This window comes from Theropithecus gelada, chromosome 3 (genome assembly GCF_003255815.1).
Source record: "Theropithecus gelada isolate Dixy chromosome 3, Tgel_1.0, whole genome shotgun sequence".
Classification (NCBI taxonomy): Eukaryota; Metazoa; Chordata; class Mammalia; order Primates; family Cercopithecidae; genus Theropithecus; species Theropithecus gelada.
In genome coordinates this window covers 12,471,672-12,498,376 of record NC_037670.1, presented here as the reverse complement: position 1 = coordinate 12,498,376, position 26,705 = coordinate 12,471,672, and the positions used below count along the sequence as shown (strand labels likewise).

Genomic DNA, 26,705 nt, shown 5'->3' with positions numbered 1-26,705 from the left:
AAATGCCCACCGGCACCAGCCCCTCCTGCTCCCAGTTTTTTGCTCCCCACCGACCGCTTTTTTTTTTTTTTTTTTTCTGAGACAAGGTCTTGCTGTATCACCTACGCTGGAGTGCAGTCGTGCAATCATAGCTCATTGTAGCCTTGACCCCCTGGGCTCAAGTGATCCTCCCGCCTCAGCCTCCCAAGTAGCTGGAACTACAGGCACGCACCACCTGCACAGCTATTTTTTTTTTTTTTTTTCACTTTTTGTAGAGACGGGGTTTCTCCATGTTGCCCAGGCTGATCTTGAGATCCTGGGCTCAAGCAATCCTCCTGCCTTGGCCTCCCAAAGTGCTGGGTTTGCAGGCATGAGCCCCCGTCCTTGACTTTAACCCAAGTTCCTTCCTGACTCTCCTTTCTACGTCCTCCCTGCCTCTGAAGCTGAATGGCCATCGGGTGGCCCTACCCGTGTGGCCTGCACAAGGCCGGGTGACCATAAGGCTCAGCAGCAACTTTGTCCTCCTCTACACGAACTTTGGGCTCCAAGTTCGCTACGACGGGAGCCACTTGGTGGAAGTGACAGTCCCCTCCTCCTATGGCGGCCAGCTCTGCGGGCTGTGTGGTGAGTTTCCTGGGCACCTGCAGGGAAAGCTGGGGCAATGAGGAGGCATGTGACCTGGTCCCCCCACATCTCTGTGAGGTGTTCTAAGTACTTGTCAACTGACTAATTGGTTAAGGACATTAGGCATGAAGGTAGGAGTTAAGGGAAGACGGTGATGAAGAGACAGAAAGGGGCCGCGTGCAGTGGTTCATGCCTGTAAATGCAGCACTTTGAGAGCCCGAGGAGGGCAGATCACTTGAGGTCAAGAGTTCGAGACCAGCCTGGCCAACATGGTGAAACCCTGTCTCTACTAAAAATACAAAAATTAGCTGGGCATGGTGGTGCACGCCTGTAATCCCAGCTACTCGGGAGGCTGACGCAGGAGAATCGCTTGAACCTGGGAGGCAGAGGTTCCAATGAGCCGAGATCACGCCTATACTTCAGCCTGGGCGATAGAACAAGACTGCATCTCAAAAAAGAAGAAAAAGCAAAAGAGACAGAAAGGGTTAACTTTGCTATGTAGAGTGAAGAGTGAGGGTGCCTCTTCTGGCCAGGAGGATGGTGGCCCTGGGGCCTGGCCTGCTGGGGGGCCCTTTGTTGCCTGTTTTAACGACTCCCTCCTCCAGGGAACTACAACAACAACAGCTTGGACGACAACCAGCGCCCCGACAGAAAGCCTGCGGGCGATTCCGTGCAGCTGGGGGCAGCCTGGAAGTTACCTGAATCCTCTGAACCTGGGTGAGCTGGGGGCCGGGGGAGCCAGGCAGGAGGGGCTGGGCCAGAGAAAGGCCTCGGGGGGTAGCTTGGAAGTGTCCTCTGTGTGTCCCCACTCCCTCTGTGCTGTACTTCCCTACTGGCCAGAAACTGGCAATCTTGCCAGTTTAGACTCTCCAAGATTGGAGTTGGTAAGAAGTTATTCTGACCTCCCACGCCCCCACGCCCACGCCTGCTGACTTCTATGTTTAGTGATCTCTTTGGAGGGTCCACTTGAGTTCACCCTGAGGTCTAATCTTTTTCCTTCCTGCTGCATCTCCTGGCCTTCCCACTTGAGGGCACCGTTTTGTCCTCTTCTCCTGTATCCCTCTCTCTTTCCCTGCCCACTTTTTGTTTTGTTTTGTTTTTGAGACAGAGTCATGCTCTGTCACCCAGGCTAGAGTGCAGTGGCACAATCTTGGCTCAATGCAACCTCCGCCTCCCAGGTTCAAGTGATTATCCTGCCTCAGCCTCCCAAGTAGCTGGGATTACAGGTGCTCTCCACCACGCCCGGTTAATTTTTGTATTTTTATTTGAGACAGGGGTTCTCCATGTTGGCCAGGCTAGTCTCAAACTCCTGACCTCAGGTGATCTGCCTGCCTTGGCTTCCCAAAGTGCTGGGATTGCAGGTGTGAGCCACTACTCCCAGACCCTTGTCCACTTTTGCTTCGGTTTGGGAGATGGTTCCTCAGGCCCTCAGGTCTTCCCTTCCCTTTTTCCTTTCCTTTTTTTCTTTTCTTCTCTTGAGCTAGGGTCTTGGTCTGTTGCCCAGGCTGGAGTGCAGTGGTGCAATCATAGCTCACTGAGGCCTCCAACTGCTGGGCTCAAGCCATCCTCCCACCATAGCCTCCTGAGTAGCTGGGACTATAGGCACATGCTGCCACGCCTGGCTAATTTTTTAAAGTTTTGTGTAGAGATGGGATCTCACTATATTGCCCAGCCTGGTCCTGAACTTCTAGTCTCAAGCAGTCCTCCTACCTTGGCCTCCCAAAGTGCTGGGATTATAGGCATGAGACACTGTGCCCAGCCTGTAGGCCTCAGTTTCTATTCTCTCCTCATTCAGCTGTTTCCTTGTGGGTGGCAAGCCCTCCAGCTGCCAGGAGAACAGCATGGCAGACGCCTGGAACAAGAACTGTGCGATCTTAATAAACCCTCAGGGTAAGACATGTCCCTGCTGGCCCTTTTTCCTCCCTGAAGGACAGGAGGCTGGGGAAGGAGTCTAGTCAGGGAGGGAGAAACAAAACCAGAAACAGATGGAAAAGCACGAGGAAGGCAAATGGGAACGCAGGACCAACCAGCGGTCACCTTCTTGGGACCTATGACTGATGGGTCTGTATTTGTGTCTCAGGCAGTAAATAAATCCGGGATTCATTCATTCATTCCTTCCTTCCTTCCTTCCTTCCTTCCTTCCTTCCTTCCTTCCTTTCTTTCTTTCTTCTTTCTTTCTTTCTTTCCTCTATTAGAAATGTTTTAATAGGCCGGGCGCAGTGGCTCATGCCTGTATCCCAGTACTTTGGGACGTTGAGGAAGGCAGATCATGAGGTCAGGAGTTCGAGACCAGCCTGGTTAACACGGTGGAACTCCGTCTCTACTAAAAATACAAAAAATTAGCTGGGCCTCGTGGTGGGCACCTGTAGTCCCAGCTACTCGGGAGGCTGAGGCAGGAGAATTGCTTTAACCTGGGAGGCAGAGGTTGCAGTGAGCTAAGATTGCGCCACTGCACTCCAGCCTGGGCCACAGAGTGAGACTCTGTCTCAAAAAAAAAAAAAAAAAAAAAGTTTTAATAGAGATGGGGGACTCTCACTGTGTAGCCCAGGCTGTTCTCGAACTATGGACCTCAAGGGATCCTCCCCTTGGCCTCCCAAGTAGTTGGGGTGACAGGCATGAGCCACGACGCCTGGCCCTTTTTTCTTTTTTCTTATTTTTTAAAGATAAGGTCTCACTCTGTTGCCCAGGCTGGAGTGCAGTGGCATGATCACAGCTCACTGCAGGCTTGAACTCCTGGGCTCAAGTAATCCTCCCGCTTCAGCCTACAGAGTAGCTGGGACCACAGGCATGCACCACCATGCCCAACTAATTTTTTTTTTTTTTTGAGTTGGAATCTCGCTCTGTCGCCCAGGCTGGAGTACAATGGTGTGATCTCGGCTCACTGCAACCTCCGCCTCCCAGGTTCAAGTTATTTTCCCACCTCAGCTTCCCAAGTAGCTGGGATTACAGGCCTGTGCCACCAAACCCAGCTCGTTTTTATATTTTTAGTATTTCACCATGTTGGCCAGACTGGTCTTGAACTCCTGACCTCAAATGATCCGCCTACCTCAGACTCCCAAAGCGCTGGGATTACAGGCGTGAGCCACCGTGCCCAGTCTAATTTTTTAATATTTTGGAGATGAGGCCTTGCTATGCAACTCAGGCTGGTCTTGAACTCCTGGGCTCAAGTGATTCTCCTGCTTTGCCCTCCTAAAGTGCTGAGGTTACAGGCGGGAGCCACCACACAAATCTGGGTTTTGTTTGTTTGTTTGTTTTGTTTTTATTCTCTGTTGCCCAGGCTGGAGTGCAATGGCACAATCATAGCTCATCCTGCCTCAGCCTCCCGAGTAGCTGGGACTACAGGTGTGCACCACCATGCCCAGCTAATTTTTGTAGAGACACAGTTTCACCATATTGCTCAGGCTGGAAAATCCAGGGTTTTTTTGTTTGTTTTGTTTCATTTTGTTTTGTTTTTGAGACAGAGTCTCGATTTGTTGCCCAGGCTGGAGTGCAATGGCGCTATCTCAGCTCACTGCCACATTTGCCTCCTGGGTTCAAGAGATTCTCCTGCCTCAACCTCCCGAGTTGCCTAGACTACAGGCGCTCTCTACAATGCCCTGCTAATTTGTGTATTTTTACTAGAGATTGGGTTTCACCATGTTGGTCAGGTGAGTCTCGAACTCCTGACCTCAAGTAATCTGCCCGCCTCCGCCTCCCAAAGTGCTGGAATTGCAGGTGTGAGCCACTGTGCCTGGTGGGAAAATCCAGGTTTTGATTGAAGTGGATGTCAAATCAGCCCCCAGGGAAGCCACATGGCCCTGCTCCTTCCCAGCCCCTCCCCTGGCTCACAGTGCTCCTTCCTGGCCCCTCCCCTGGCTCACCTGCCTTCTCTCTCTTCCTGCAGGACCCTTCTCTCAATGTCACCAGGTGGTGCCTCCCCAGTCCAGCTTTGCCAGTTGCGTGCATGGCCAGTGTGGGACCAAGGGCGACACCACGGCCCTGTGCCGCTCCCTGCAGGCTTACGCGTCCCTGTGTGCCCAGGCTGGCCAGGCTCCTGCCTGGCGGAACAGAACTTTCTGCCGTGAGTGACTGGCCACCTGTTCCCACAGCCTGTAGGAACCCTCCAGAATTCTGCCCTCCCTTTCTTCCTCTAAATTCTATTTTTTTTTTTTTCTTTGAGATGGTGTCTCGCTCTGTTGCCCAGGCTGGAGTGCAGTGGCGCAATCTCGGCTCACTGCAACCTCCACCTCCTGTGTTCAAGTCAAAGTGGGCGGATCGCCTGAGGTCAGGAGTTGGAGACCAGCCTGGTCAACATGGCGAAACCCTGTCTCTATTAAAAATACAAAAATTGGCCAGGTGTGGTGGTGAGCACCTGTAATCCCAGCTACCTGAGAGGCTGAGGTGGGAGAATCGCTTGAACCTGGGAGGCAGAGGTTGCAGTGCACCGAGATTGCACCACTGCAGTCCAGCCTGGGTGACAAGAGTGAAACAAAAAACAAGAGTGTTAAAACAAAACAAAACAAAACAAAAAGTTCTGGCGATGGATGGTGGTAATGGCAGCACAACAATGTGAATGTACTTAGTGCTGTTGAAGTGTACATTTAAAAATTGTTGCCGGGCGCGGTGGCTCATGCCTGTAATCCCAGTACTTTGGGAGGTCGAGGCAGGTGGATCACGAGGTCAGGAGATTGAGACCATCCTGGCTAACACGGTGAAACCCTGTCTCTACTAAAAACACAACATATTAGCCAGGCGTGGTGGCGGGCACCTGTAGTCCCAGCTACTTGGGAGGCTGAGGCATGAGAATGGCATGAATCCGGGAGGCAGAGCTTGCAGTGAGCCAAGATCACACCACTGCTCTCCAGCCTGGGTGACAGAGTGAGACTCTGTCTCAAAGAAAAAAAAAACTGTTAAATGGTAGATTTTATGTCTGGTTTTTTTTGTTGTTTTGCTTTTGAGAGTCTCGCTGTCGCCCAGGCTGGAGTGTGGTGGTCTGACCTTGCCTCATTGCAACCTCTGCCTCTCAGGTTCAAGAGATTCTCGTGCCTCAGCCACCTAAGTAGCTGGGACGACAGGCGTGCACCACCACGCCCAGCTGATTTTTGCATTTTTAGTAGAGATGAGTTTCACCATGTTGGCCAGCCTGATCTTGAACTCCTGACCTCAGGTGATCCACCTGCCTTAGCCTCCCAAAGTGCTGGGATTACAGGTGTGAGCCACCATGCCCAGCCACTACTAGGAGCTTTTGACGCCCCAAGGTTTGGGGGCTGGAAATGCCACCCCGCTCTTCCTAATGCTCTCATTTTCCTTAGCTATGAGGTGCCCACCTGGCAGCAGCTATAGCCCCTGTGGCAGCCCCTGCCCAGCCACCTGCAGCAGCCTAAACAACCCGAGGAACTGCCCCAAAGCACTGCCCTGTGCTGAGAGCTGCGAATGTCAGAAAGGCTACATCTTGAGTGGAACCTCCTGTGTGCCCCTTGGCCAGTGTGGCTGCACCGAGCCAGCGGGCTTCTACCATCCGGTGAGAGGCCAGCTAGCAGGGGCCCTGCCCTTTCCAGGCCCACATGTTTGGGGTCAGGGCAAGCTCAGGAGAGGCAGGAGGAAGGCTCAGAACCTGGAAGGGGCAGGGCTGGCCAAGGCTGGGGGACGAGGAGGAAGGCCAGATGCTGCAGCCAGCTTCAACCGGGACATCAGCCCATCTCCTGATTCCAACTTTCTGTTGGCTCTGCTGATCCCTGTGGCCCACAGGTCGGGGAGCGCTGGTACACAGAGGACACCTGCACCAGGCTCTGCACCTGCTCCATCCACAACAACATCACCTGCTTCCAAAGCACCTGTAAACCCAACCAGATGTGCTGGGCCCTGGATGGGCTACTCCGTTGTCGGGCCTCAGGTAGGAGGACCACGGTGATAGGGGGACTCCACAGCCCTGAGGCCAGCTCTCCCAACTCCCCAACAGACTCCCTGCTGCCTGTAGCACTGGGGTTCAGGTTTCCGCTCATAACTCTGCTGCAACGAAGAGCTTCCTGTGGGAAAGATGACCTCCAACTGCTGAGAAGGGAGACTCACCCATCATCCTTCTCCTGCAGCGGCCACCAACTTAGATGGAATATTATAAATCCTTTCCTGGGGCCGGACACCGTGGCTCACACTTGTAATCTCAGCACTTTGGAAGGCCAAGGCAGGCAGATCACTTGAGACTAGGGTTCAAGACCAGCCTGACCAACATGGCCAAACCCCGTCTGTACTAAAAATACAAAAATTAGTCTGTAATCCCAGCTACTCGAGAGGCTGAGGCAGGAGAATTGCTTGAACCCAGGAGGCAGAGGTCGCAGTGAGCAGATATCATGTCATTGCACTCCAGCCTGGGTGACAAGAGCAAAACTCCGTCTCTAAATAAATCTTTCCCTGGAGGCCAGGCATGGTGGCTCATGCCTGTAATCCCAGTACTTTGGGAAGCTGAAGTCAGAGGATCACTTGAGGCCAGTAGTTCAAGACCAGCCTGGGCAACATAGTGAGACGCCCATCTCTACAAAAAACAAAAACTAAAACATTAAAAATTAAAATTAAAGACATTGCACCTGTAGCTCCTGCTACTTGGGAGGCTGAGGTAGGAGGATCTCTTGAGCCCAGGAATTAGAGTCTGCAGTGAACTATGATCTTGCCACTGCATACCAGTCTGGGTAACAGAACAAGACCCTGTCTCTAAAAAAAATTTTTTTAAATTAGTTGAATAGGGTACTTCATGCCTGTAGTCCCAGATACTCTGGAGGCTGAGGTAGGAGGACGGCCTGAGTTTGAGGCTGCAGTGAGCTATGATCATGCCACTGCATTCCAGCCTGAGTGACAGAGAGAGACCATGTCTCAAAAAAGAAAAAAAAATCCTTCCTCCAAAGAATCATGCCCCCCTCAGCCCATAAACTTCACGCCTCCTAACCCTGGCCCCAGGTGTTGTTTTTTTTTTCTTTTCTTTTTTTTTTCTTGAGATGGAGTCTCACTCAGTCGCCCAGGCTGCAGTGCAGTGGCGTGATCTCGGGCTCACTACAAGCTCCGCCTCCCGGATTCACGCCATTCTCCTGCTTCATCCTCCCAAGTAGCTGGGACTACAGGCACCCGCTGCCACGCCCGGCTAATTTTTTGCATTTTTAGTAGAGACGGGGTTTCACCGTGTTAGCCAGGATGGTCTCGATCTCCTGACCTCGTGATCCACTCACCTTGGCCTCCGAAAGTGCTGGGATTACAGGCGTGAGCCACCGCGCCCGGCCTTTTTTTTCTTTTTTTGAGGTAGTGTCTTTGTCGCCCAGGCTGGAGTGCAGTGGCGCAATCTCAGCTCACTGCAACCTCCGCCTCCCTGGTTCAAGCGATTCTCCTGCCTCAGCCTTCCAAGTAGCTGGGATTACAGGCACATGTCACCACACTCTATTTTTTTTTTTTTTTTTTTTTTTAGTAGAAACGGGGTTTTACCATGTTGGTCAGGCTGGTCTCAAACCAGCCCGCCTCGGCCTCCCAAAGTGCTGGGATTAGAGGCATGAGCCACTGCGCACAGCTGGACCTGGAGTCTTGACTCTTTTCTGGAAGGCAGGGAGAACCCAGGACTAGTTTCCCAGGGACCCTGTACCTGCCAGAGGAACATCATAGCCCAGCTGTCTCTCTGTCCTCCCAGGTATGGGAGTGTGTCAGCTCCCAGGGGAGTCCCACTACGTGAGCTTTGATGGTAGCAACCATTCTATCCGGGACACCTGCACTCACGTCCTGGTGAAAGTGTGCCACCCCGCCATGGCCTTGCCGTTCTTCAAGATCAGTGCCAAGCATGAGAAGGAGGAAGGTGGAACTGAGGCTTTCCGCCTTCACGAGGTCTACATTGACATCTACGACGCCCAGGTCACCCTGCAGAAGGGCCACCGTGTGCTGGTGAGCTGGGTGTGGTGACCGGGCCTGGGAGGGAGTGTTGGGGAGGGGACTCCGGTCCCTGCTCCTACTTACCATCACTGTCCTCCTGTTTAGATCAACGGCAAAAAGGTCACCCTCCCTGCAATCTCCCAGATCCCTGGGGTCAGCGTCAAGTCCAGCAGCATCTACACCATTGTTAACATCAAGATCGGGGTGCAAGTCAAGTTTGATGGGAATCGTCTCTTAGAGATTGAACTCCCCACAGCCTACTATGGAAAGGTGAGGAAAACATCTGGCTCTGCTAGCTGGGGAGGCAGCCCCAGGGAGATTGGTGGCTGGCAGGGATTGGGGGCAGTGTTCACATCGTGACTGCCCAAAGAGGCCACTCCTCAGGATGGAGCAGGGCAGTGGTGGTACGCGCCTTTCTGTGTAGGATGGACAAGAGTGTTTCCAGGAAAAAAACAGGAAAAACCGTTCTGGCTGGGCGTGGTGGCTCACGCCTGTAATCTCAGCATTTTGGGAGGCCGAGGCAGGTGGATCACCTGAGGTCAGGAGGTAGGGATCAGGCTGGCCAACATGGTGAAACCCTGTCTCTATTAAAAATAAAGATTTAAAAAATTAGCTAGGGGTGGTGGTGCACACCTGTAATCCCAGCTACTTGGGAGGTTGAGGCAAGAGAGTCACTTGAATCCGGGAGGCGAATAGTGAAGTGAGCCGAGATCATGCCACTGCACTCCAGGCTGGGTGACAAGACCCGAAACTCAAAAGAAGGGAGGGAGGAAGGAAGGAAGGAAGGAAGGAAGGAGGGAAGAAAAATTGCTCTCGTGGAAGGAAGGAAGGAAGGAAGGAAGGAAGGGAGGGAGAAAAGCCGCTCTTGTGGAAGGAAGGAAGGAAGGAAGGAGGGAGGGAGGGAGAAAAACCGCTCTCGTGGGAGGAAGGAAGGAAGGAAGGAAGGAAGGAAGGAAGGAAGGAAGGAAGGGAGGGAGAAAAGCCGCTCTTGTGGAAGGAAGGAAGGAAGGAAGGAGGGAGGGAGGGAGGGAGGGAGGGAGAAAAGCCGCTGTCGTGCTTCCCCAGCACCGAAAAACCACTCTCCCCACCCAGGCCTGCGGCGTGTGCGGGAACTTCAATGATGAGGAAGAGGATGAACTAATGATGCCCAGCGACGAACTAGCGCATAGTGATAGTGAATTTGTGAACAGTTGGAAAGATAAGGACATTGACCCAAGGTAGTGGTCCCCTAAGACCCTCTAGCTTTTCTTTCTCTTTTTTCCAAGACGGAATCTTGCTCTGTCACCCAGGCTGGGGTGCCATGGCACGATCTCGGCTCACTGCAGCCTCCACCTCCCGGGTTCAAGAGATTCTCCTGCCTCAGCCTCCCGAGTAACTGGGATTACAACCACCCACCACCATGCCCAGCTAATTTTTGTAGTTTTTAGTAGAGATGGGGTTTCACCATGTTGGTCAGGCTGGTCTCGAGCTCCTGACCTCAGGCCATGCGCCTGCCTTGGCCTCCCAAAGTTCTAGGTAATCATGAGCCACCGCACCTGGCCCCTCTAGCTTTTCTTTTTTTCTTTTTTTTTTCTTTGAGATGGAGTTTTGCTCTGTTGCCCAGGCTGGAGTGGCAGTGGCGCAATCTTGGCTCACTGCAACCTCTGCTTCCCAGGTTCAGGCAATTCTTGTGCCTCCACCTCCCGAGTAGCTGGGATTACAGGTGCATGACACCACGCCCCACGCCTGGCTAATTTGTGCATTTTAGGTAGAGACAGAGTTTCACCATGTTAGCCAGACTGGCCTTGAACTCCTGACCTCAAGTGATCCACCTGCGTCAAAGTGCTAGGATTACAGACGTGAGCCATTGTGCCTGGCCACCCCTCCAGCTTTTCATAGTAACATGAGCTAGGGAGCCAGACCGTAGGGCACACCTGGGGCAGGAAGACCAGAATGTTCCTTTTACCGTCTTCAATTTTTAAATTTTTTGTAGAGACAGGGTCTCGCCATGATTGCCCAGGTTGGTCTCAAACTCCTGGGCTCTAATGATCCTCCCGCCTCGGCTTCCCAAAGTGCTGGGATTACAGACCAGAATGTTGCTTTGTGTGTGTGATTTGAGAGCGATGACTTCTGGGCATTCTGGGGTGATGTGTGTAATTGATCCATCTCAAGGCTGCTAGAACCCACTTGGGGAAATGTGAAAATCTTCTTTTCCTCACTTAGAAACCTTGGAGGAGGAGCAGGAGCAGTGGCTCATGCCTGTAATTCCAGCACTTTGGGAGACCAAGACTGGAGGATCACTTGAGGCCAGGAGTTTGAGACCGGCCTAGGCAACATAGCAAGACCCCGTCTCTATAAAAAGTTAAAAACTAAAATTAGCCAGGCATGGTGGCACATGCCTGTAATCCCAGCTCCTCGGAAGGCTAAGGCAGGAGAATCGCTTTAACCTGATACATAGAGGTTGCAGTGAGCCAAGATCACGCCACTGAACTCCAGCCTGGGCGACAAAGTGAGACCTTGTCTCCAAATAAACCAAAACCAAAAATTAGCTGGGCGTGGTGACGCGCACCTGTAATCCCAGCTACTCAGGAGGCTGAGGCAGGAGAATTGCTTGAACCCGGGAGGCGGAGGTTTCAGTGAGCCAAGATTGCACTATTGCACTACTGCACTCAAGCCTGGGCGACAGAATGAGACTGTCTCCAAAAAAAAAAAAAAAAAAATGATAAACAAAAAAAAAACAAGCATTGGTTGGGCATGGTGGCAAGTGCCTGTAGTCCCAGCTACTCGGGAGGCTGAGGCAGGAGAATCTCTTGAACCCAGGAGGGGAGGCAGAGGTTGCAGTGAGTCGAGACTGTTGCATTGAACTCCAGCCTGGGAGACACAGCAAGACTCCCTCTAAAGAAAAAAAAAAAAAATTGTGTCATGGTAGAGGGACAACTGTCCCTAGGCTGATTCTTTTCCCTTCCCAGTTGTCAGAGTCTCCCGGTAGATGAGCAGCAGATTCCAGCGGAACAGCAGGAGAACCCGAGTGGAAACTGCAGGGCGGCCGACCTCCGCAGGGCGCGGGAAAAGTGCGAGGCAGCGCTTCGGGCTCCTGTGTGGGCCCAGTGTGCCTCCCGCATAGACCTCACGCCCTTCCTGGTAGGCTGTACGAACACCCTCTGTGAGTTTGGAGGTCTCCACCAGGCCCTCTGCCAGGCTCTGCAAGCCTTCGGGGCCACCTGCCAGAGCCAGGGCCTCAAGCCCCCACTCTGGAGAAACAGCAGCTTCTGCCGTGAGTGTGTCCTGCTGTCACCCCAAACCCCTCCCAAACCCCCTTTCCCTCTCTGCTTCCCTGAGAGCTCCCTCACTCTCCTTCCTGTTTGTTCCTAATTCAGCTCTCATTGTCTCTTTGACAAGGACTATTTTTAAATTATTTATATATACATATATATATATATATATATATATATTTTTTTTTTTTTTTTTTTTTGGCTGGGTATGATGGCTCACACCTTTAGTCCCAGCACTTGGGGAGGCCAAGGTGGGTGGATCACCTGAGGTCAGGAGTTCGAGACCAGCCTGGCCAACATGGTGAAACCCCATCCCACTGAAAACACAAAATTAGCTGGGTGTGGTGGCACATGCCTGTAATCCCAGCTACTCCGGAGGCTGAAGCAGGAGAATGGCTTGAACTTGGGAGGCAGAGGTTGCAGTGAGCCGAGATGGTGACACTGCACTCCAGCCTGGGCAAAAAGGAGCAAAGCTCTGTCAAAAAAAAATTTTTTTTTTGAGACAGGGTCTCACTCTGTCACCCAGGCTGGAGTGCACCACCACACCAGCTAATTTTTGTATTTTTAATAGAGATGGGGTTTCACCATGTTGGCCAGGATGGTCTCGATCTCTTGACCTCGCAATTCACCCACCTTGGCCTCCCGAAGTGGTGGGATTACAGGCGTCAGCCACCGCGCCTGGCCAAGAAGGTTTATTTTTCTTTAACGCACTCTCTCATTCTAGGAGCAAAGCAGAGGTGCAGGGGGCGCTGCAGAGCTTCTCAGGGCCAGTGGAGGCAACATGAGCACAGCAGCCTGAGCTGGCCGGAGGGTCAGGGTGAACGCAGCGCACAGGTCCTGTACAGAATGGGGCCTCTGCTCAGCTGCCCCACAGCTGGTGGGCATCACCGTGGGTCCAGTGTGACCAGACCCTCTGATTTTTTTTTTTTTTGGAATAAGCTATAAGCCTGAGTTTTTATTTGATATTGCCATACCTTTTTTTTTCTTTTCTTTTCTTTTTTTTTTGAGTTTCACTGTAGCTCAGGCTGGAGTGCAGTGACATGATCTCGGCTCACTGCAACCTCTGCCTCCCAGGTTCCAGTGATTCTCCTGCCTCAGCCTCCGAGTAGCTGAGATTACTCGCATGTTCCACCAGGCCCAGCTAATTTTTGTATTTTTATTAGAGACGGGGTTTCACCATATTGGCCAGGCTGGTCTTGAACTCCTCACGCAGGTGATCCACCTGGCTCAAGCCTCCCAAAGTGCTAGGATTACAGGCGTGAGCCACTGCGCCTGGACATGAAAAATAACAAGTCTTAATTTGAGTTTTTATTATGAGTGAGATTGGACATTTTTTCATATACTTAGGAACCCTTTGAATTTCCCTTTCTGTAAACTATCTGCTCATAACCAGTCACCATTTTTCCACTAGGTCGTTGGTCTTTATTGAACTATTTCATGGAAGTCCTTTATCTGTTATGGAAAGTAGACCTTTATTAGTGCTCTGAGTTACACAGTTTTCCAGTCCTTTTTGTTTTCATCTTTTGGCTTTTTTCTTTTCCATGCAGGAAAAAGTTTTTTATGGAGTCAAATATATTAATCTTGTTTTATGTCTTCTGCATCTTGAGCAATAGCTATAAATGCGAGCCGCACAGAAGCTACAAAAGAGTTCGCTGATTCTTTGCTCTAGAAATTTTGTTTGTTTGAGACTGGGTGCGGTGGCTCAAGCCTGTAATCCCAGCACTTTGGGAGGCTGAGACAGGCGGATCACGAGGTCAGGAGATCGAGACCATCCTGGCTAACACGGTGAAACCCCGTCTCTACTAAAAAAAAAAATACAAAAAACTAGCCGGGCGTGGTGGTGGGCGCCTGTAGTCCCAGCTACTCGGGTGGCTGAGGCAGGAGAATGGCGTGAACCCGGGAGGCGGAGCTTGCAGTGAGTGGAGATTGCGCCACTGCAGTGGTGCGATCCCGGATCACTGCAACCTCCACCTCCCGGATTCACGCCATTCTCCTGCCTCAGCCTTCCGAGTAGCTGGGACTACAGGCGCCTCCCACCACGCCTAGCTAATTTTTTTGTATTTTTAGTAGAGATGGGGTTTCACCATGTTGGCCAGGCTGGTCTCAAACTCCTGGCCTCAAGTGATCTGCCCGCCTCGTCCTCCCCAAGTGTTGGGGTTACAGGCGTGAGCCACTGTGTCCGACCTGCTCTAGAACTTTTATGGTTTCATTTTTTTATATTTAAGTGAGGTGTGGTTTTTTTTTGGTGTATATTAAGTTTTTGACCCATGAGGATTTATCCTGATGTGTAAAATGAGGTGTGAATCAACTTCGTTTCTGTTTTTCTCCAGAAGGCTAGCCAGCTGTTCCAACATTATTAAGTGACGAGTCTGTCTTTGCCCAGGGACTGAGATTCCACACTTTATCTTCTACTAAATTCCCATATATATTTGGATCCTTATCTGAGCTTTCTCCTCTGTTCTATTGGTTCATCTGTATTTGCATGTAACAGTAACATAAAGTCGTAATCACTGAAAATTTAAAATGAGCTTTGGACTGGGCACAGTGGCTTACGCCTGTAATCCCAGCACTTTGGGAGGCCGAGGTGGGCGGATCACCTGAGGTCAGGAGTTCGAGACCAGTCTGGCCAACATGGTGAAACCCCGTCCCTACTAAAAATACAAAAATTAGCTGAGTGTGGTGGTATGTGCCTGTAATTCCAGCAACTCAGGAGGCTGAGGCAGGAGAATTGCTTGAACCCAGGAGGTGGAAGTTGCAGTGAGCCGAGATTGTGCCATTGCACTCCAGCCAGGGTGAAAAGAGCAAAACTCTGTCTCAAAAAAAAAAATAAATAAATAAAAATAAAATAAAATAAACGTTGACTTATGGAGGGACATTTACTACTGATGGTTCTTTTTTTTTTTTTTTTAGGGATTTCCTGGCTTTTCTGGTTTGCTTATGTCTTCAGCTCAACTTTGAAATCATCTTGTCCTATTAAAAGCACACATGTTTGGGCCGGGTGTGGTGGCTCACGCCTGTAATCCCAGCACTTTGGGAGGCCGAGATGGGCGGATCACGAGGTCAGGAGATCAAAACCATCCTGGCTAACATGATGAAACCCTGTCTCTACTGAAAATGCAAAAAAATTAGCTGGGTGTAGTGGTAGGCGCCTGTAGTCCCAGCTACTTGGGAGGCCGAGGCAGGAAAATGGCGTGAACACAGGAGGTGGAGCTTGCAGTGAGCCGAGATCATGCCACTGCACTCCAGCCTGGGCAACTCAGCGAGACTCCGTCTCAAAAAAAAAAAGCACACACACATATAAAATACTTTTGGTGGCTGGGTGTGGTAGCTCACGCCTGTAATCCTAGCACTTTGGGAGGCCAACATGGGAGGATCACCTGAGGTCAGGAGTTTGAGACCAATCTGGCCAACATGGTGAAACCCCATCTCTACTAAAAATACAATAATCAGCCTGGCGTGGTAGTGCATACCTGTAATCCCAGCTACCCGGGAGGCTGAAGTAAGAGAATCTCTGGAACTGGGGAGGCAGAGGCTGCAATGAGCCTAGATCACTCCTGGGTGTCAGAGAGAGACTCTGTCCCCACACCCCGCCCCCCCCACAAAAAAATATTTTTGGTATATTTTATTGAGATCACATTAAATGTGTACATTCACTGAGGCAGAACTAACATCACCATGTTGCTGAACCTTCCTATCCATGAACATGGTATGCATTTCCATTTGTTCACACTACTTTTGCTTAAGGGCCTTTCTTTAACTCCCCCAACAGAATTAACACCTCCCTTCTCTGTGCCTCCATCATGCCTTGTATACTCTTGCCTGTCAACACACCTACTGATCATGCACATCAAGGTCATGTTGCAGTTACTGTTTGACCACGGTCCTTCATGCTGACTTGGGAGAGTCATTCTTGTTCCTTTTTTTTTTTTTTTTTGAGACAATCTTGCTCTGTTGCCCAGGCTGGAGTGCAGTAGTGTGATCTTGGCTCACTGCAACTTCTGTCTCCTGGGTTCAAGCGATTCTCCTGCCTCAGCCTCCTGAGTAGCTGGGACTACAGGCACCTGCCACATGCCCGGTTAATTGTTGTATTTTTAGTAGAGATGGGGTTTCACCATGTTGGCCAGGGTGGTCTCGATCTCCTGACCTCATGATCCACCCACCTCGGCCTCCCAAAGTGCTGGGATTACAGGCGTGAACCACGGTGCCCAGCTGCTTGTTCCTTTCTTTCCCCCAAAGCCTGGCACGCAACCCATACTTAGTAAATGTTTTCTGAATGAATAACAAAAGAACAAAAAAAAAGCTCCCCAAGCCTTGTTGGTCATCCACCTGTAGCCTGGTTCCTACAATCCCTGCCCACCCTGGCTCCCCTGTGACCCTCTCCACTGATCCACTGTCTCCTTCACCCACAGCTCTGGAATGCCCTGCCTACAGCAGCTACACCAACTGCCTTCCCTCCTGCTCACCCTCCTGCTGGGACCTGGATGGCCGGTGTGAGGGCGCCAAAGTCCCCTCTGCCTGTGCTGAGGGCTGCATTTGTCAGCCCGGCTATGTGCTGAGTGAGGACAAGTGTGTCCCCAGAAGTCAGTGCAGCTGCAAGGATGCCCATGGTGGCTCCATCCCTGTGAGTGGGCATGGGAAATGGGACTGGAGGCAACACAGCTTGAGGGTGGTGCTTTCTCCTTTTCTCCGTCTCTCTCTGCCTGGGATACCCATGACTTTACAGCTGGCCCAGGGGTGTGAAGGCTGGTGTAAGTGGCACATTGATCTCTAGCCAGGTCTGGGCTGATGGCACATGATTTAGGTTTTGGATTTGAGGAATCCAAACAAGGAGCATGTGGCATGGTATAGTGGAAAGACCATGGGCTCATTTCAAGCTGATGTTGGGTTGAATCCTGATAGTGCCACTGATGCGTCAGATGACCTCTGTTATCTCCGTTTCCTCATCTGTAAAATGGGTTCAGTAATACCTTCTGCACAACATTATGTAAGACACCAAGCACAAACACAGTGCCTTTTTCTTTTCTTTTCTTTTCTTTTTTTTTTTTTTTTTTTGAGGTGGAGTCTCCCTCTATTATCCAGCAGGCTGGAGTGCAGTGGCATGATCTCTGCTCACTGCAACCTCCGCCTCCTGGGTTCAAGTGATTCTCCTGCCTCAGTCTCCTGTGTAGCTGGGATTACAGGCAAGCGCCACCATGCCCTGCTACTTTTTGTATTTTTAGTAGAGATGGTGTTTCGCCATGTTGGCCAGGCTGGTCTTGAATTCCTGACTTCAAGTGATCTGCCCGCCTTGGCCTCCCAAAGTGCTAAGATTACAGGCGTGAGCCACCACACTTGGCCCGCACAGTTGTCTTTTGGATGTTCACATGACACTGTGGCTGCCTCTGGCCAGCATTAATTAAACCATTTAGATGGTGGGCTAGGCTGCTGGGGCAAGAGGAAGGAGAACTGGCCCTTCCCTCTTCACTCTTTTTTTTTTTTTTTTTTTTTTTTTTTTTGAGACGGAGTCTCGCTCTGTCGCCCAGGCTGGAGTGCAGTGGCTGGATCTCAGCTCACTGCAAGCTCCGCCTCCCGGGTTCACGCCATTCTCCGGCCTCAGCCTCCCGAGTAGCTGGGACTACAGGTGCCCGCCACCTCGCCCGGCTAGTTTTTTGTATTTCTTAATAGAGACGGGGTTTCACCCTGTTAGCCAGGATGGTCTCAATCTCCTGACCTCGTGATCCGCCCGTCTCAGCCTCCCAAAGTGCTGGGATTACAGGCTTGAGCCACCGCGCCCGGCCCACTCTTTTTTTTTTTTTGAGACAGAGTCTCACTCTGTTGCCAGGCTGGAGTGCAGTGGTGTGATCTTGGCTCACTGCAACCTCTGCCTCCTGGGTTCAAGCAATTCTCCTGCCTCAGCCTCTCGAGTAGCTGGGATTACACGCGCGGGCCACCACGCCCGGCTAGTTTTTGTGTTTTTAGTAGAGAAGGGGTTTCACCAGGTTGGCCAGGCTCGTCACAAACTCCTGACCTCAGGTGATCCGCCGTCTCGGCCTCCCAAAGTGCTGAGATTATAGGCGTGAGCCCCTGCGCCCAGCCCCCTCCTCACTCTCTTTCTCTTCCTGTAACTTCTACAGCTGGGCAAGAGCTGGGTCTCCCGTGGTTGCACGGAGAAGTGTGTCTGCACAGGAGGAGCCATTCAGTGCGGGGACTTCCGATGCCCCTCTGGGTCCCATTGCCAGCTCAGTTCCGACAACAGCAACAGCAATTGTGTCTCGGACAGTAAGGGGAGCGACCGGGGAGGTTGGAGAGGGGAGCAGTTGGGGCCAGGGCTGAGGTAGAGGAAAAGGCAGGGTGGGAAGGGGCTTAGCCTGAACCCCAGCACAGTCAGGGGTTGGAGTAGGCGACTGGATCAGGAGGCCTGGCCTCCAGTCTGGCTCTTGCCAACTCTGTGGCCATGTGCCAGGTCCTGATCCTCTCTGGAACCCTCCACCTGTAGGGCAGAAAGAGGGGACTGGCCAAGGCGATCCTCCAAGGTTTTTGTTTCCTTGCTTGTTTGTTTTTTGAGACAGAGTCTTGCTCTGTTGCCCAGGCTGGAGTGCACTGGCACCATGATATAGCTCGCTGCAACCTCAAATGCCTGGAATCAAGTGATCCTCACACCTCAGCCTCCCAAGTAGCTGGGACTACAGGCATGGACCACCACACTCAGCCAATTTTGCCATTTTTTTTTCCTAGAGATGGGGTCTTGCTATGTTGCCCAAGATGGGCTTGAACTCATGGGCTCAAGTGTTCCTCCTGCCTCACCCTCCTAAAGTGTTGAGATTACAGGCATGAGCCACTGTGCCCGGCCCCTCTAAGGTTTTTAATCAGGCCAGGAGAGAGAGGAAGTTGAAGATCAAGGATCCAGGGAGGCTGGGCATGGTGGTTCACACCTGTAATCCCAGTACTTGGGAGGCTGAGGTGGAAGAGTCACTTCAGCCCAGGAGTTTAACACCAGCCTGGCCAACATAGGAAGACCCTGTCCCTACAAAAAATTTTAAAATTTTAAAAAATTAGGTGTAGTGGCTTGTGCCTGCAGTCCCAGCTACTCAGGAGGCCGAGGCAGGAGAATTGCTTAAGCTTAGGAGTTTGAGGCTGCAGTGAGCTATGACTGCACCACTGCACTCCAGCCTGGGACACAGAATGAGACCTTGTCTCAAAAAAATAAAATAATAATAATAATAAAAAGGCCTTTAATTGAATGTCAGCAGGTATTGGGGGAAAAAAAAAGTCCAGGTATCAGGCCTGGTGGCTTATGCCTGTAATCTCAGCACTTTAGACTTTGGGAGGCTAAGGTGGGAGGATTTCTTGAGGCCAGGAGTTCGAGACCAGCCTGGGCAATGTAGTGTGGCCCCCATTTCTAAAAAAAGAAAAAAATTAGCTGAGGGTAGTGGTACGCACCTGAAGTCCCAGCTACTCTGGAGGCTAAGGCAAGAGGATCGCTTGAGACCAGGAGTTGGAGGCTGCAGTGAGCTATGATTGTACCACTTGCATTCCAGTCTGGATGACAGAATAAGATCCTGTCTCAAAAAAAAAGAAAAAGAAGAAAAAAAGAGAAAAGAAAGGATCCAGGGAGCCTGAGCCTAAGAGGGTGGCCACAGGGGATGTCACCATAGGGGAGGGACTCTGGGGACCGTTACACCTGGGCAGGGTCCCTTCTCAGTCTTTTGTTTTGTTTTTTGTTCTTTTTTTGAGATGGTGTCTCACTCTGTCACCCAGACTGGAGTGCAGTGGCGTGATCTCGGCGCTCACTGCAACCTCCGCCTCCCAGGTTCAAGCAATTCTCTTGCCCAGTAGAGAACTACCAAGTAACTGGGATTACAGGCACGCACCCACCATACCCGGCTAATTTTCGTATTTTCAGTAGAGACAGGGTTTTGCCATGTTGGCCAGGCGGGTCTCAAACTCCTGACCTCAGGTCATGCACCCGCCTTGGCCTCCCAAAGTTCTGGGATTACAGGCATGAGTCACTGCGCCTGGCCCCTTCTCACTGTTTGACTTCTTCGCAGAGTCTGAACAATGCTCAGTCTACGGGGACCCCCATTACCTCACATTTGACGGCTTCAGCTACCGCTTCCGGGGCCGCATGACCTACGTTCTGATCAAGACTGTGGATGTACTGCCTGAGGGGGTGGAGCCCCTCCTTGTGGAGGGACGCAACAAGATGGATCCGCCCAGGAGCTCCACCTTCTTGCAAGAAGTGATTACCACTGTCTATGGCTATAAAGTGCAGCTCCAAGCTGGTCTGGAGCTTGTGGTAAGAGCTGGGCCAGGGCCTGGTGGGTGTGGGGAGGCAGGTGGACAAGGTAAGCCACCTGGAGTAGAAAAGTCAGAGATCCCTGTTCCCTGGGACGTTTGTGACGGTTGGGCTGGTTGTAAAATCAGGGTCAGCAGGATGCAGTAGTTCACGCCTGTAATCTCAGCTACTCAGGAGGCTAAGACAGGAGGATCACTTGAGCCCAGGAGTTCAAGACCAGCCTGGGCAACATAGCAAGACCCCACATCTCTGCAAAAAATTTAAAATGAGCTGGGTATGGGGGCGCACACCTGTAGTTCCAGCTATTGGACAGGCTGAGGCTGGAGGATCTCTTGAGCCCAGGAGTTTGAGGCTGCAGTGAGCCAAGATCTTGCCACTGCACTTTAGCCTGGGTGACAGAGAGAAACTGTCTCAAAACCAAAAAGAAATTCAGCAACAAGCTCTTGTCGTGTGGGGAGGCAGCAGAGGCTGGCAAGACACAAGAGGAAGAGAGGAGGAGGAGGACAGAACATGAAGTGTGTGAAGGTCAATCCTGGGCTGAAGAACCAATGGCATCCACTACACCAATGTATTTTTATTTTTTGAGACAGAGTCTCGCTCTGTCGCCCAGGCTGGAGTGCAGTGGCACCATCTCAGCTCACTGCAACCTCACCTCCAAGGTTCAAGTGATTTTCTTGCCTCAACCTCCCTAGTACCTGGGACTATAGGCATGTACCACCACACCCAGCAAGATGGGTTTTTGTATTTTTAGTAGAGACACGGTTTCCCCATGTTGGCCAAGCTGGTCTGGAACTCCTGACCTCAAGTGATCCGCCTGCCTCAGCCTCTCAAAATGCTGGGATTACAGGTGTGCGTCACCATGTCCGGTTAATTTTTGTATTTTTAGTAGAGATGCAGTTTCTCCATGTTGGCCAGGCTGGCCTGGAACTCCTGACCTCAAGTGATCTGCCCACCTTGGCCCCCCGAAGTGCCGGGATTACAGGCGTGAGCCACCATGCCCAGCCTCACTGCACCAATTTTTTGCAAGGAAGGACTTGGGCTGGGAAGGGGGCGGACCTCACAGAAACGTCCGCCACATGAATAGCAAAGCCCACTGGGGTATCTTATTCCACTGTCTGCACGGAGACGTATGGAGATGACCCGGAAAAGCAAAGCCCAGCCAGGAAATGGCAGCAGGTCAGGTGGATTCAGCGCTCCCTGTTGCTCCTGTCTTCCCTCTTTAGGTCAACAACCAGAAGATGGCCGTCCCCTACAGGCCAAATGAGCACCTGCGGGTCACCCTGCGGGGCCAACGGCTCTACCTGGTCACCGACTTTGAGCTGGTCATCAGTTTCGGTGGAAGGAAAAATGCAGGTACCGGAGAGAGGGGAAAGAAGAGCAGAAGGGCCGTTTCTGAGAAGTTGGAGGGAAAATCCTATCTAAGATAGGCAAATCCTGGTGAGCGGACTCAGCCCGGTAGTGGGGCACCCAGCTCCACAGGAGGACCAGGAGGAGGTGGGGTGAGAACAGGTGGAAAGCAGGGGGCAGAGTCTTGGCCGGGCGCTGTGGCACCAGCCTGTAATCCCAGAGCTCTGGGAAGCTAAGGCAGGAGGATCGCTTGAGGTCAGAAGCTCAAGACCAGCCTGGGGAACATAGCGAGACCCCCGTCTCTACAAAAAAAAAATGTTTAAAGGCCATGTGCGGTGGCTCACGCCTGTAATCCCAGCACTTTGGGAGGCTGAGGCAGGCGGATCACCTAAGGTCAGGAGTTCAAGACCAGCCTAGCCAACATGATGAAACCCCATCTCTACTAAAAATACAAAAATTAGCTGGGTGTGGTGGTGGGGGCCTGTAATCCCAGCTACTTGGGAGGCTGAGGCAGGAGAATCACTTGAACGTGGGAGGCGAAGGTTGCAGTGAGCTGAGATGGTGCCACTGCACTCCAGCCTAGTGACAAGAGCAAAACTCTGTCTCAAAAAAAAAAAAAAAAAAATTTAAATGAGACAGGTATGTTGGTGCATGCCTGTAATTCCAGATTCTGGAACTGGAGACGCTAAGACGGGAGGATCACTTGAGGCCAGGCATTCGAGACCAGCCTGGGCAAACATAGCAAGACCCCATCTCTACAAAAAATAAAAATAAAAAATTAGCTGGATGTGGTTGTGCACACCTGTAGTCCCAGCTACTGGAAAGGCTGAGGAGAGAGGATCACTTGAGCCCAGGAGTTGGAGGCTGCAGTGAGCCATGATTGAGCCACTGTACTCCAGCCTGGGCAACAGAGCAAGACCCTGCTTTAAAAAAGTTAATTAAGGCCGGGCGCGGTGGCTTACGCCTATAATTCCAGCACTTTGGGAGGCTGAGGCAGGCGGATCATGAGGTCAGGAGATCGAGACCATCCTGGCTAACACGGTGAGACCCCGTCTCTACTAAAAATACAAAAAATTAGCCAGGCATGTTGGCGGGTGCCTATAGTCCCAGCTACTCGGGAGGCTGAGGCAGAAGAATGGAGTGAACCTGGGAAGCAGAGCTTGCAGTGAGCGGAGATCGTGCCACCACACTCCAGCCTGGGCGACAGAGCGAGACTCTTGTCTCAAAAAAAAAAAAAAGTTAATTAAATAAAAAGAGTAAGGGCTGGTTGCAGTGCTCATGCCTGTAATCCCAGTACTCTGGGAGGCCGAGGCGGGCAGATCACTTGAGGTCAGGAGTTCTAGACCAGTTTGGCCAACATGGTGAAACACCATCTCTACTAAAAATATAAAAATTAGCCAGGCATGATGGTATGTGCCTGTAGTCCTAGCTACTTGGGAGGCTGAGCCACGAGAATTGCTTGAAACTGGGAGGCGGAGGTTGCAGTGAGCCAAGATCACGCCACTGCACTTCCAGCCTGGGCAACAGAGCAAGACTCTGTCTCAGAAAAAAAAAAAAAAAAAAAGAGTGAGGAGTCTCACTTCTGGGGGCCCCCTTCCTCCCACAGTGATCTCCCTACCCAGCATGTACGAGGGGCTCGTGCGTGGCCTGTGTGGAAACTACGACAATAACCGCAAGAATGACATGATGCTGCCCAGTGGCGCCCTAACCCGGAACCTCAACACCTTTGGCGACAGCTGGGAGGTGAAGACCGAGGACGTCCTCCTCCGCTTCCCCAGGTGCGTGGCCTGGAAGGGATGAAGCTGGGGAGGTGAACAACAGTGTCTGTGCACGGTGGCCACTAGCCCTCCTGTCCTCAGCAGAGGATGAAACTCCAAGGAGAGGGTGCAGAGAGGCCTGGATCCTCCCAATTCCGTCATTCCCTCTCACCTGACTCTGGGGGTACCCGCTCAATGGAAATCCCGCTCTGTGCCCCCGCTCTGCGCTCAGCCTGCCTTCCCAGTTCTTCTTCTTCCTTCTTTTTTTCCTTCTTCCTTCTTTCTCCTCCTCCTCCTCCTCCTCTTCCTCCTCCTTCTTTTTCTCTTCCTCCTCCTCCTGCTTTTCCTTCTTCTTCTCCTCTGTCACCCAGGCTGGAGTGCAGTGGCGTGATCTCAGCTCACTGCAACCTCTGCCTCCCAATTTCAAGCGATTCTCGTGCCTTAGTCTCCCGAGTAGCTGGGACTACAGGCATACACCACCACTCTTGGCTAATGTTCATATTTTTAGTAGAGATGGGGTTTCACCATGTTGACCATACTGGTCTTGAACTCCTGACCTCAAGGGATCCGCCCACTTTGGCCTCCCAAAGTGCTGGGATTACAGGTGTGAGCCACCACACCCAGCCCCATTTCTTATTTCTTTTTTTAAAATATATTTTTTAGAGATGGGGTCTTGCTCTGTTACCCAGGTTGGAGTGCAGGGGCGTGATCTTGGCTCACTGCAGCCTGCACCTCCTGGGCTCAAGTATCCTCCTGCCTCATCTCCCGAGTAGCTGGGACTCCAGGCAGGCACCACCACACCCGACTAATCAGTTGTTCTTCTTCTTTCCCCACTTCACCTTCCTTGGGGCCTCACCTGACTCCGTGGCTGTCTCTGCCGCAGGGCTATACCAGTGGAGGAAAGACGAGGGGTGGAACTGGGCCTCCGCGTGTCCGAATGTAGCCCGGAGCAGTTGGCGAGCAACAGCACCCAGGCCTGTAGGGTGCTGGCAGACCCCCAGGGCCCATTTGCTGCCTGTCACCAGACAGTGGCCGCAGAGCCCTTCCAGGAGTGAGTCATGGGCCCAGGACTTGCGGGAATGGCCCAGGTGCCTGCTCTGGTCTTTCCCTGGGGCCTCGTGCCCACTTCCTGACCCAAGCTCTGTGTGGTTCACTCCTCCGTTCTCCCTGTGGCCTCATTTCCTTGTGACCCTCCCTGGACACCGACTGATGTCTTTCTATTTGGGGTTCCAGGCTCTCTTCTGCAGGGGTGGGTCTCCTCCCCTCCCCAAACTCTGACTGCACCCTTCCTGCCCCCTCTCCGCCCCAGGCACTGCGTGCTGGATCTGTGCTCCACTCAGGACCCAAGAGAGCAAGAGGAGCTGCGCTGCCAGGTCCTCAGTGGGTACGCCATCCTCTGCCAGGAGGCGGGCGCTGTCCTGGCTGGCTGGCGGGACCGCACCCTCTGCGGTGAGGCACTGCCCCTCCCCGTGCCAACCCTGACCCCTCTGCCATCCACCTCTGCTGAACACTTTTCCCACCACTGCCTCATCTCGGACTTTCTGTCTTAGTCTCAGCATCCCTCGAATTTCTGTCTCAGTCCCAGGTCCAAGTCAGCACAACCAGCAGCTTGCCTCCTTCTCTGCCCCTACCTGGGAGCCTCCCAACCCCATCCCACATCCCACTCCTTCCTGCCAAGGTCCACCTCTGCTCAACCAGTTCCTTCAAACGCTCTAATGTTGCAGACAAAAAGACCCTGGATGGGCTGGGCGTGGTGGCTCACACCTGTAATCCCAGTGCTTTGGGAGGCCGAGGCTGGAAGATGGCTTGAGCCCAGGAGTCCCAGGCTGCAGTGAACCATGACTGCACCACTGCACCCCAGCCTGGGCAACAGAGCAACATCCTATTTAGAAAAAAAAAAAAAGAAAAGAAAAGAAAAGAAAGAAAGAAAAAGAAAAAAGAAAGAAAGAAAAAGAAAAGACTAGACAGGCTGGGCGTGGTAGCTCACACCTGTAGCTTCACCACTTTGGGAGGCTGAGGCGGGAGGATCAATTGAAGCCAAGAGTTTGAGACCAGTTTAGGCAACACAGTGAGACCCCATCTCTATAAAAATTTTAAACAAATTAGCCAGGTGTGGTGGTGCATGACTATAGCTCCAGTCACCAGGGAGACTGAGGTGGGAGGATCACGGGAACCCAGGAGTTGGAGGCTGCAGTGAGCTGTGATAACGCCAGCCTGGGCACTCCAGCCTGGGCGACAGAGTGAGACTCCATCTCAAAAAAAAAAAAAGAAAAAGAAAAAAAGACCCTAGATGAAGCTGCGATGCGTTCTGGCTTCCTGCCTATAAGCAACTCTGAGTGTTTTTGTTGTTGTTGTGGTTGTTTGAGACGGAGTTTTGCTCTTTGTCGCCCAGGCTGGAGTGCAATGGTGCGATCTTGGCTCACTGCAACCTCCGCCTCCCGGGTTCAAGTGATTCTCCTGTCTCAGCCTCCCGAGTAGCTGGGATTTCAGGTGCCCGCCACCATGCCCGGCTCATTTTTGTATTTTTAGGAGAGATGGGATTTCACCATGTTGGCCAGGCTGGTCTTGAACTCCTGACCTCACGTGATCCACCTGCCTCATCCTCCCAAAGTGTTGGGATTACAAGTGTGAGCCGCTGCATCCAGCCTACTCTGAGTTTTATTGAGTGACCTTGCCCCTGTTTGGCCTGCCCAGCCCCAGCCAACTTCTGACCATGATTGTCCCCACAGCCATGGAGTGTCCAGCAGGTACTATGTATCAGAGCTGTATGACACCCTGCCCAGCGTCCTGTGCCAACCTGGCAGACCCCGGGGACTGCGAAGGCCCCTGCGTGGAAGGCTGTGCCAGCATCCCAGGCTATGCCTACAGCGGCACCCAGAGCCTCCCGCTGGCTGACTGTGGCTGCACCAGCAATGGCATCTACTACCAGGTCCGGGCTGGCAGCGGGAGGGCCCGGGGAACAGAGGTGCCAAGGAGAGCCAGACCAGGGATGGAACCGGAACGTCTCCTCCTGACCCCTCCCCTTTCTAGCTGGGCAGCAGCTTTGTGACTGAGGACTGCTCTCAGCGCTGCACCTGTGCCAGCTCACGGATCCTGCTGTGCGAGCCATTCAGCTGCAGAGAGGGGGAGGTCTGCACCCTGGGGAACCACACCCGAGGCTGCTTTCCAGGTGAACCTGCACCCCTGCCCGGTTCCAAGCTGCCCCATGCCCTGCGGCATCCATGGACCAAGGATCGTCCCCTTGTGTCCTGGGGACTCTTCCACATTGATTTCAGGACATCTGTCCCTACCTTTGTAGGGAGAGACAAAGGACAAAGATCTCCCCTTCCCTAAGCATCCACGACCTGCCCAATCCTTCCCTAGCATTCCTTCCCATTATCTCCTTCAGCCCTGGTGGTTAGCACAGCACTTCTAATTTTTTTTTTTTTTTTTTTTTTTGAGACGGAGTCTCGCTGTGCTCCCAGGCTGGAGTGCAGTGGCGCGATCTCGGCTCACTGCAAGCTCCGCCCCCCGGGTTCACGCCATTCTCCCGCCTCAGCCTCCCAAGTAGCTGGGACTACAGGCGCCCGCTACCGCGCCCGGCTAGTTTTTTGT

The 26,705-nt window shown here is 52.2% G+C and overlaps 1 protein-coding gene across 1 annotated transcript in view; it reads left to right on the top strand.

Annotated features, from left to right (window-relative positions):
- The window catches only part of ZAN (zonadhesin), a 62,364-nt gene that overhangs the window by 32,173 nt on the left and 3,486 nt on the right, over positions 1-26,705 (top strand). Inside the window, 20 exon segments of the mRNA XM_025379755.1 lie at positions 423-603; positions 1,209-1,320; positions 2,399-2,493; positions 4,487-4,663; positions 5,895-6,103; positions 6,331-6,475; positions 8,246-8,493; positions 8,587-8,751; positions 9,574-9,698; positions 11,430-11,734; positions 16,142-16,353; positions 17,846-17,990; positions 19,760-20,007; positions 21,231-21,360; positions 22,961-23,132; positions 23,995-24,162; positions 24,421-24,495; positions 25,841-25,994; positions 25,996-26,040; positions 26,142-26,280. Coding sequence (XP_025235540.1) covers positions 423-603; positions 1,209-1,320; positions 2,399-2,493; positions 4,487-4,663; positions 5,895-6,103; positions 6,331-6,475; positions 8,246-8,493; positions 8,587-8,751; positions 9,574-9,698; positions 11,430-11,734; positions 16,142-16,353; positions 17,846-17,990; positions 19,760-20,007; positions 21,231-21,360; positions 22,961-23,132; positions 23,995-24,162; positions 24,421-24,495; positions 25,841-25,994; positions 25,996-26,040; positions 26,142-26,280 — 3,250 coding nt within the window.